The 11,382-nt window shown below is 37.9% G+C and overlaps 1 protein-coding gene across 1 annotated transcript in view; it reads left to right on the top strand.

Moving 5' to 3' along the window:
- l(2)k09022 (HEAT repeat containing 1 homolog l(2)k09022) overlaps positions 1–11,382 on the top strand; it is a 447,482-nt gene that overhangs the window by 146,428 nt on the left and 289,672 nt on the right. The window contains exon 14 of the mRNA XM_090374601.1: positions 2,753–2,877. Within this exon, the coding sequence (XP_090230727.1) occupies positions 2,753–2,877 (125 nt within the window). The remainder of the gene's footprint in view (positions 1–2,752; positions 2,878–11,382) is intronic.

The raw sequence follows: 11,382 nt of genomic DNA, 5'->3' as shown, positions 1-11,382 counted from the left end.
CTGTGACTTTGAAGTTGGACAGTAAATGGATGTTGGCTGGTGGCTGGACTGTTTTGAAAGAGAGAGCAGGAATTATAGAAGCCAATTCAGAAGAACAGTGCCCATGGAAGTATCTGTAGAAGAGGCATGCAGCAGAAACAGTATGTCTATGAGAAAGCGAGAGGAGAGACTCTGTTAGAGATGAATCATTAATTAACCTAACTGCCCTCTTCTGAATGGAATCAAGAAGCCTGAGAGAGGTTTTGGGGGCACCACCCCAGATGTGGGAACAATATTCCATGGCAGGACAGATTTGCGATTTATACAGAGTGAGCAGCTGTTTGGAAGAAAAGTAATGCCGAGAGCGACAGAGAAAACCAAGTTTTTTATACGCAGAGGAAGCAATATTTGTAATGTGCTTGTGCCAAGAGAAATTAGAAGTCAGGGTAATCCCCAAAAGAGATATATCATTTTGCGTAGAAATCGGAGTGTCAGTAAAGATAAGCATAGGAGCAGAAGAATCCTTTTTGCGAGATATAAGACAAGACTTAGTTTTATAAGGGTTGAAATCAACTAAGTTGTCTTTGCCCCGCTGGAGAATTACCTGAAGATCAGCATTTAAGGAATTGGTAGCAGATTTTCGAGAAGTTGAAGCTGATTGAGCAGGACAAGCTTTCTCAAAATGGAAAGTGGAATGCAATGTGCTATCATCGGCAAAACTATGGATAGGATTTCCAGTCGATGGAAGAAAGAAGGTCATTAAGTTCGCAGGCCGGCCGCTAACTAGCGGCCGGCCTGCGAACACCGTTATAGAGCTGTACCCTCGAAATGTAAGGAATATTGGATCTCGCCATGACGTTCATCATAACCTCAAACGTCATCACTCCTACTGCATGGTGGAAGAGATAGGGAATTGTTGACCCGAACTTAGCTCTAGAGACTAAACATGGGTTCCACCACTTCAAGCCTCCAATAAGCAAAGTGGTGGTATTTCACCGGTTGATGAGAGTCATCTACCACCTAATACTGCCTGGTAACATAGAGGGGCAGCGTTCCTGGTAACATAGAGGGGCAGTCGAGGTGTGGGCGCCACACCTCGACCCCTGCTTATGTTGGTTCACACCTGGGTGGTCATCCGCCATGTAATTGTACATGGAGGTTATACCCAGGATTACTAAAGTCCCTCCCATCGTGAAGGTGCAAGCAGAGGATTTGGCTGTCACAGACCGTCCAGACTTCGCCAAAATTGGGTCCACTCGACTTGATTGTCACCCGCATATCAGTTCCATCAGCGTTTTAGAATCTCAGGTAGAAAGTACAGCTTGTCTGGCATATCTGAGAGAATGTCTGTGACAACCTCAAGGAATTTGAAACTAAGGAGGATGTAATGATTTTTTGCTTAAATTTATTTATTAGGTGAAGACAGTGTTTACAACTACATTGCCACCAAAAGTCACAGTATATACCTCTGATTGTAGTAAATTGTGTGACTTCAGGATGTGAGCCAAAAGGTCCTATACTGGTAACAGGAACAGCACACAAGTACAGCTTTGTGCTTGCATGTGTGTGAGTATTCATGTGAGACTGGTGGCAGTAGTATGAACAGCACACTAGTATAGCTTTGTGCTGTTAAGAGTTTTGCTTTAATAGTATGTTGCATTTTTATGCAATCACCATTTAAATGCATATATATGTACTCAGTACATTCTGCAATTGAGTGAAATAGCTGAAGAGTTTGCATCAAGCATTTGCTTCACAACTTGATGACTTGTGAAATGTTAATAGCAGCTTTTAGCAGTGATGAAATGGGTGAAATGCAGACATTTGAATGTTTTTTTCAGATTCAAAAGGAATGAAATGCTGCTTGAAGATTCAAAGTGTTCATTTGTCTATCATCAAATAAAACTGATGAAGACATAGAAAAGGGCACATCAAGTAATCCACTTAGACCAATAATGTTGTGACTATGGTGTAGGTCTATCATATGGAATATGCTACAATATAAGTGAAGATTTGAACTTGTGGCAAATTGCCTTGAAGTTTACCTCATCTTTTCAGCTATGAGCAGAAAGAAACTTGTTTATCTGTTCTAGAATCTGCTGGATTACGTCAGAAAGGATAAAAGCTTCTTTTTCTGAGGTCATGAAATCTGGATTTATAGTTATGACTTAGAAGCAAAATGACAACTATCCCAGTGGAACAGGCCACCTTCATATCCAAAATAAAAGTGAGGCAGGTCATGCCCAATATGAAGTGTATGTTAGTTATAATTTTTGATGATGAGGAAATTAAGAATTCATTATTGTCAGCAGTAGATAGGGACAACCCATTGTAATGGCCGCTTCTTCCCAGACGTTAAAAGTAGTCATCATAAACAACCACGGAGGCTGCTTATGAAGTTCTTTTGAGAAATATAAAATTGCATACAATTTACAAGCATTTATTAAATTTCCACATTTTATAAAAGAATTCCTAGTTTTTTTTTCCTTGGAATAAGACTTGATGGTCATTAATGTTATTCCTATTACAAACTTTTATTAAAAATTTGTTTTAGGCAGTTCTCACAATAAGGTACACTCATAGCTGTGTAAAATAGCATAATCTTTAGTAAAAATTTATGTATTGGATAATGAAGTGCATAACCTTGATTTTAAAAATGTTTCTGCCTATTTGTCTGAGTATTTAGAACATTATTATTCTTAGTATTTATTAAGAAAAATAAAGTACTTATTATGATATTCTAATGTAATAAATGAGTTCATCTCAATTTCAGTGTGCAAATCTCTTTTAAAAGAGAAGGATTGGAATACAGATAGCTTATCAAAGCTTAACTGCTCAGTTCTAATTGCATTGGGCAACTCAGTTATGGGACTTGAATTTCTGCAGAGAAAGAAAGAGGTAGAGTATTAAAATTATGCATATTTTAAGCATGCAGCAAGCAGTTTCATTTCTTTGTATTATTTTCTGGAATTATCAATTTAATTTACATACTCACTGTATGTTATTAATATTCTTAGTCTTGGAATTTTATATTAAGTAGAGCTATTTGGATTATATATGTTACCAGCAAAGTGTAGAATCCATGCATTGTATAGAATGCCTGCAAACTATGAAATAAACTTTTCTTTATCATTTTATGATACCATTATTAAGTGAATCATAGTTCTGACTTGTACAGAAGCATCCTGGGGAAATACTGCTCCTCATATGAATATGACAGTGAATATAGACCTATTATAAATATTAAATATAATATTTAAAAAATGCTTATAACATGAAAACTTTGGAGACTTTCCACTATTTTATGATCATTAAATGCATTTTCCACTACTATGTTCCTAACACAGAATTTAAAATTTTTTTTCTGTTTATCTTTTTATATATTTATACTATAAATTAATTTATAGTATAATAATTAATTAATAATTATAAAATATATTTATACTATATGTATATATTAATTTTTCACCTACTGTATTGTGTATAAAAATATTACAATAAATTTTTACATCGACAATAACCCTATTTTATTTCTCAAATTTTTTTTACATAAATGTGTTCCATATTCATCCATAATATGGTCCTCTTTGAATTTTGTAGAATAGAGATCATTTAGTGAAAATAATTCCTTCGATTCACTTTCTCACTTTTCTGGCCCAACTCAATCCTGCCTCAGAAATTTGACAGCCAAAAAATAAATAATTAATTAATTAAAATACCATAAATAAATAAATCACTAATTTCCATTTCTTATTCTTGTTTCCCACCCCCCCCCCCCCACATGAAGGCAGTCCTGGAGCAGACTGTGACAACTGTGCTCGTGTATGTGAAGATACTGTACCCAGCATTACAAAACCAATCATTGTAGTTGTGAATATGTTTGTGCAATGTAATCTTAGAATGTGTTGTTTACATTGTGATTGGCCTCAGCCTAGAGAGTAGCAGAGAATGCCACCCTATGGTTTCCTTCCTTGGCCCATGGAGGTAAGCCGGAGGGGAACCAATGGGTGGGTAATAGGTTCCAAATGTATCACATACTGATAAATTCCACCCTATTACTCATGGAACAGGATCATAAGCAGTCGTCTAAAGAAGATCATGTCAAGTCAAAGATCGCACATGATCAGTGTTAACGGTATTCAGCTAGCTAGAGATTTATTTTATATTATTAATTATTTATTTTATTATTTGAGTCCTGGAATAGGATTCGGGGTCATAAAGTCTATGTTATACGAAAATGCATTTAAGAGTTTCCGATTGTTAATGATATATTTGAGAAATTATTTTGTAAATTTTGAAAAGTTCAAATGATTCTTAAAAAATCTCAAAGCAGATAGTGCAACTTCTGAAACAAACAAACAAAAAATCTGCTTAGTGCATTTAAGGAAATAGTATACTACGGTAAACAGCTCTGTCTACAAAATTCAAGAGGACCGTATTATGGGTGAAATAGAACCATATTTATGTAAAAAAATTTGAGAAATAAAACAGAGATATTGTGTATGTAAGCATTTATTTTAATATTTTAGTTAATATAATAATACATACTCTTTAAATGTAGAAGGTATCATTATATTGGTGATCATAACAGATACCAGAGAGATTTACAAAAAACACAAAAACATTAAAACTGGATAATTTGACATTAAAGATACAAAAAAATAAATAAATCACTCATTCAATAATAAAGGAAGTTGAGCTTCTAATTTTGGGAGAAAATTAAATCATTCTTAGTGTATAACAGGTGTTACTCAAATGATTAAAGAACAAAATATATATATTTTTGGTTTTCATGTATAAATGAATAAATATACACCGATGAGCCAAAACATTATGACCATCTACCTAATATGATGTTGGTCCTCCACGCACAGCCAAAACAGCTTTACCCGGTGAGGCATGGGTGCTACAAGATTTCTAAATGTGTCTTGTGGTATCTGGTACCAACACGTAACCAGCAGATCCTTTAGCTCCTGTAAGGTCCATGGTTCAGATGCTACAGATCGGAGTTGCTATTCCAATGCAAACCACAAATGCTCGATGGGATTGATGTCTGGGGAATTTGGAGGCCGGGGCAATACCTGGAAGTCTTCCTCATGTTCCGCGAACCAGTCTCGAACAATCCGGGCAGTGTGGCATGGCGCATTATCCTGCTGAAAGACAAGACGGCATTGCCAGAGGGGAAGACCGTTGCCATGAAAGGGTATACCTGTTTATGTAGACGTCAGAGTGCCCGGCACATGTATGACTGGACCCAGGGTATCCCAGCAGAACATTGCCCAAAGCATGACATCACCACCACTACTGGCTTGTTTTCGTCCCATGGTGCCATCACTTCCCCGGGTAAATGACACATGCATACCCAGCCATCCACATGGTGCAACAGGAAACGTGATTCGTTGGACCAGACGACCTTCTTCCAATCACTCAAGGTCCAGTTTCGATGCTTGCGTGCCCATTGTAGGCGCTGTTGCTGGTGAACTGTTGTCATGGGCACTTGTGGCGGCCTGTGGCCACACAGCCCCATTTTCAGCAGGGTTTGATGTACTGTGTGTTGTGACACATTACTCCCATAACCAGCATTCCAATTGCTAGTGAGTTGTTCCACAGTCGCCCTTCTGTTGCCACGTACCATCTGGGAGAGTCTTTGCTCACCTCGAGCATCGATGAGCTGTGGTCGTCCAACACCTTGCCAGCAGTTCGTGGGTTCCCTCTCCTCGGACCATTTTTGGTAGGTACTAACCACGGCTGACCGGGAGCACCCCACCAGCTGTGCCATTTCAGATATGCTCGGACCTAGCCATCTGGCCATTACAATTTGGCCTTTGTAAACCTCACTTAAGTCCACTGCCTTTTCCATCTGAAGAGCAAGAGTAACATTAATGGAGCTCAATATCAGGTGTTTTTTATACCGTGTCCCGACCCATGCATGTGCCGTAGTTCACTTGCAGTTGCTTCGATTTGCATAACGACTCGTTGGTCATAATGTTTGGCTAATTGGTGTGTGTATGTGTGTGTATATATATATATGTTTAATTGTAGATTGTTACCGATTATTGGTATTTTTCATATAAGTATTAGTGTTCATACAAATTTGTAATCAAGTTATCCTCGTTTGGTTATCTTCATTCCATATGGCCTATACATTTTGAGTTAAGATAAAAAGTATAATGCTAAATGATAATGATTTTTCATAACATTTTAGTAATGAAAACATTTTATCTGTAGCAAGAAATTAAGATTTAAAAATTAAGATTTAATAATTATCTTGCTACAGATAAAATGTTTTCATTAGTAAAATGTTATGAAAAATCATTATCATTTAGCATTATACTTTTTATCTTAACTCAAAATGTATAGGCCATATGGAATGAAGATAACCAAACTAGGATAACTTGATTACAAATTTGTATGAACACTAATACTTGAATACTAACACTAATGAAAAACACCAATAATCGGGGTAACAATCTATAATTAAACGAATATATACTGGTGCGTATAATGTACAATTGGCCTATGGCAAAAATACAATGGCATTAACGCAGCACAGAAGAGCACGCAAATCTAAAAGAATACATACATCTAAACATAATAACCACATTATATATATATATATATATATATATATAAAATATCAACGTACAAATGTATGTGTACAAAATATATAATGTCATTAATAGGATACATTAAATAACACATTGTCAGGGACTAACACCATTTAGTGTATCTTAACCATAATTAGCAAAGCTATCCATTTATGATTTTGTTCTTCTAGTTGCAACTAGGCTGGGAGATTGGCTACATTTTAGCCAGATATCATAAAATATGGTTGCATGTTTCACTATATAATTTGATGGCTAACTGGGGGGAAAAATACAGAGAAACCCATCAGTGTGGTCACCTGCAGTTCCATTCAGGTGTGGCCAGCTTGTAGAAAACATCATTAAAATTTCTCCTGTTTGTGCCTGTAATGATTGCATACTTCACTATTTATTGTATTACTTTTTGCCATCTGTTTCTGACCTGTGACCCCTTGGGAAATCAATGGATATGAACTGAATTGGAAAGAGGGGATAGTATGGTAATTTGAATAACAAATAACTGACTACTTCATACTGTATACTGCTCCTAAAGTAAGTTGTTTTTGATCTTAATTTCTGCTCCTCTACCATCTCTGACCAGTGTGTTTTTGCCATGCTGCTAGGCGCCTCCATAGCCAGGTAGGAAGGAGCAGCAGTGCGTAGCACACGCTTCTTGATTAGACGGGGGTTCAAGCCCGTCACCATCAAATACGGAGGATGCGGAAAGGTCAGGGAATGACCACCGCATATCCCGGAGCAATATGGCCTTAGTTGCTAATGCTCCTAAAAAAACCAAATAACAGCCATGTTGCTCTCAGTCTGCTTTTGTTTGCCACTCTGAGCTTTGATCTTGATGAGTGAACGCTTGGGGCAGCGACCTACTTTAGTCTTGGAGTTAGTCAAGAACATTCTTAAGGTAATTTACATAATCTACTCTAACTCGGCGAATACTGCATCACCAAAATATTGCAATATAAAAATCTCTTGAAAGAGAAGAGGAATATTATTATATATAGTCATCTGCCCGATATTTCATTTTGTTGGATATTTCCCGATCATATAACACAAACTTTATATTTGGATTAGAATGGCAAGTAAGCAGCAGGCAGAGGATTTTCCTCCTCTTCCTTCTTCTTCTTAGGCTGATCCTGCTTTGAGTACTCAACAAGTCAATCCTGTGAGATTGGAGGATCCCTGTTCTGAGGACACTGCTCAGGTGCAAAGAGTTTCACAGAATTTGGCTAAGATACATTCGGTGTCTCAGGATATACCTCAATTGCAGACAGTTTCTACTGTAAACATCCAGTGTGCGTTGGAAAGCGAGATCACAAAAGGTTTGCCCCAGAATGAGAAATTGGGAACAGTTAATTCTTCAAATTCTGCAGCATTGGTTTTAGATTTAAGTACTATCCTAATATTGGAAACAATAGTAAAGTTACATAAGTACTTTTCTGGCTTTCTTTCATATGAAAGCAATAAAATTACCAAAACATCAGGGTACATACTTATGGAGAAGTGGCTTAACCTCGAGACTGTTGTTACTTCAGTATTAATAGAAAATGATAAACTAAATGAGGAGATTTTAAAACGGGCTGATCTTCTAGCGAAAACGGTCAACATTTTTTCTAATGTTAACTTGTCACCTTCTGAATTGCCTCAAACTAAGTATTACTTTCCTTCCGAGACTTTGTCTCACAGAAATTGTGAGCGGGATTTGCTTCAAGTACCTGTGGAATCTCCTATTAGATCTTTTGCGGAAGTTGCCAGTGGCCCATCTCAAAGTATGCAGGCAAGTGGTTCATCAAGTGAACAACAAACAAGTGTTACTCCTAAGGTTAAATCCAACAATGTACTTATTCTAAGAGCACTAGATTCTAGCAACTGTAAGACTAGTGCCAAGGTTAGAAATCTTTCACCAAGACACTTAAGAGTGATCTGAAAAGTGTTAAAATTAAATCATTACATACAATTCACAATAAAGGCATTATTGTTGAAACTACATCCAAAGATGACTTGAATGACCTTACTGCATCAACAGTCTTTTGTGTTAGCAGGAATCTCTCTCTCTGGGTACTCCCTGTAAAGGTAATCCAAACATTCTGGTTTATGACATCCCTAGCAAATTTTCAAGTGATGAGATAGTTGAAAATCTTTTTATAGATTTCAATTTAGGAAGTGAAACAAGAGACAGAATTTATGTTCACAATGAAGGCCAGATCTGCATTGTGTGTGCACTGGGTCATGTTTCTCACCCAGATTTTTTAAGTGTATTAAGTCTCAAGATAGAATTTTTCTATCGTGGTCCTCACACAAATTTCGCCCTTTTTACTATTGTTACAAAGTGCTACCGTTGTCTGGGATATGATCAAACATGCACAATTTTGTTCACATGAGTCCCCATCATGTGGCCATTGTGCCCGTAGTGGGCATGTTTTGGCAGAGTCCGGACAGAGAAGAAGTATGCTGTGACAAAAAAAATTAAATGCGAAAACGCAACTACCAACATTCTGTCAGAGATGGTTCATGCCCTGAATATTTAAAAGTACTAGAAGCGGCATGCCTAAGGACTGCCTATGAGTAACACAACTAATAGCCGTATAAGTACTGTACATTATATCAAGGTGTAAATAATTCTGATTCAATATTGCCAGATGCCAAATCAGGTAATGGGAGAACAATTTCTCCTCCACTTTGCTCTCAGTTATTACAAAATCATTAAGTATCCTACTACAATTTGATAACCTTTTGCCATTTCAAACCTTAATAATTCCTCATGCGTGAATGTAGATGCAAAACACTCATTCAGTTTGTTTGCTATCTGAGCAGGATCATCAACAGTCGAACCATCGATGTCAAGTGGACCAATCATATTCATCCCCTTCCTTTTAGAGTTTATATAAGTAAAGAAATCCTTGCTGTTTTTCTTAGCATCTTTTGCCAAAGATTTCTCGTAATCCGCCTTCGCCTGCCGAACCTCCTTTGTGACCTGATTACAGACTAGCTTATATCTGCCACAGGCTTCTGCGTCACCTGATAATTTATACGCATCCCATGCATTTTTCTTCTCTGTCACGAGTCTCATTAGTTCATTTGATAACCATTTAGGCCTAAACCTTGAACGATATTTCTTAATCGGTATATAAAGTCTAGTAGCTTCCACGATTAATTCCTTGAATGCTTCCCACTTAGAATTTACTGTTGGTAACATCGTCAGTTGATCCCACTGTACAGAATTTAAAAACTGTCTGAGACCACTATACTCCCCTTTACGGAAGCAAAAACCCTTTCCTTTACCCCTGACGGTAGTTACCTCTTTGAGTAAATCCCACTTCAGCACACTGTGATCACTGCCACCTAGTGGTTCCTTTATCTGCAAATTCTTAATACACGAATGATCACTGCTGATAACCAGATCAAGAGTGTTACTTTCTCTAGTTGCCTCTCGAACATGCTGCTGCAGAAAACAATCATCCAATAAATCCACAAAAGTCTGACTAGTGTGTGAGTGACCAACCCACAAGTTCCAGTCAATATCTGGGAAGTTAAAATCCCCCATTATAAGACATTCTGATTTACTGGCCCACTCTATTTCTCTGTACAATTGTTCATTGTACTCATTCGAGTCATTAGGCCTATAACACACTCCTACCCTTATTTTTGCTTTCGCAGTGCTTATGTCACACCAAACTGACTCAACAGAGCACTGTTCATCTATATTAACTGGGTGCACTTCCTTTGATTTTATGTTTTTCTTAATTAACAGCATAACACCCCCTCCCTTTCTGTCCTGTCTATCCTTTCTGTACACATTGTACTCCCCAAATTCCAGTTCTGCATTCCTTATATCTTTGTGACACCACGTCTCTGCTATCCCAACAATATCCGCCTTTGATGTCTTGACCAACACTTCAAATTCATCAAATTTATTTACTATACTTCTAGCATTGGTATACATGCAAGCATACATGCTCCTATGCCTATTCCTTGTTACCCTAACACATCCCATATACCCAACTATTCCATGATGACTGCCATCCGTCCCTGAAACCCCCAACACCCCTCGCTCCAGGTCGCTTCTTATTCTAATAGAAGTTGTGCAAGAATCACCTTCACCTCTGCCTGCGGTTACTGTTAAACTATTAGTCTTTGTATCCCCCCAAACTAGTAGTTTTCCGACCCGCCTAACACTGCCTCGATAGCATCAGCAAATATTCTTGCACCCTTTCTATTTAAGTGTATCCCATCCCTGTAGAAACAATCTCTCCTGTTAACAAGTACAGTCCAGGCTGAAAAAAATTCTACCCCTTGAGCCTTGCACAATCTTTCCAGGGCCGAATTGATCGACAAGGCTCTCATCATATACTCCCTCCTATCGTGTCTGGGCAGAATTGCAGACACTTTCAAATTCAACCCTAATTCACGGCTTTTTTTCAACAGTGACCTGTACTTGTTGAGTAATTCCGCCGGTCTCCTACTCTTAATATCATTAGTGCCAATGTGTACAACTATATCACCTTTTGTGCCCTTGAAAGATGATATCCGCTCTACAACGTCATCAACCTTTGCCCCTGGCAGACATACCCTGGTCCTGTTCCACCTATCCTTTTTACAAAGCATGTTCCCCGTTTCCCTGACAATAGAGTCACCAACAACAACTAGTTCCTGTGGGACCAGCGCATTCTGCCTTAGGGGTTGCCGCTGTGTTGCGTGATGACCAAGTGCAAGCTCTGGCGTTGATGTGGGCAGCTGAGAGCCTGATGGGCCCCTCAATTTAGATCTTTCGAGGGCATCCACCCTGTCCTTCAAACTCTCATATAGG

The sequence above is a fragment of the Mastigoproctus giganteus genome, chromosome 5 (genome assembly GCF_048544385.1).
Source record: "Mastigoproctus giganteus isolate SK-2022 chromosome 5, ASM4854438v1, whole genome shotgun sequence".
Taxonomy (NCBI): domain Eukaryota; kingdom Metazoa; phylum Arthropoda; class Arachnida; order Uropygi; family Thelyphonidae; genus Mastigoproctus; species Mastigoproctus giganteus.
Note: the sequence above shows the minus strand (reverse complement) of the source record. Positions and strands in the feature narration are given on the sequence as shown.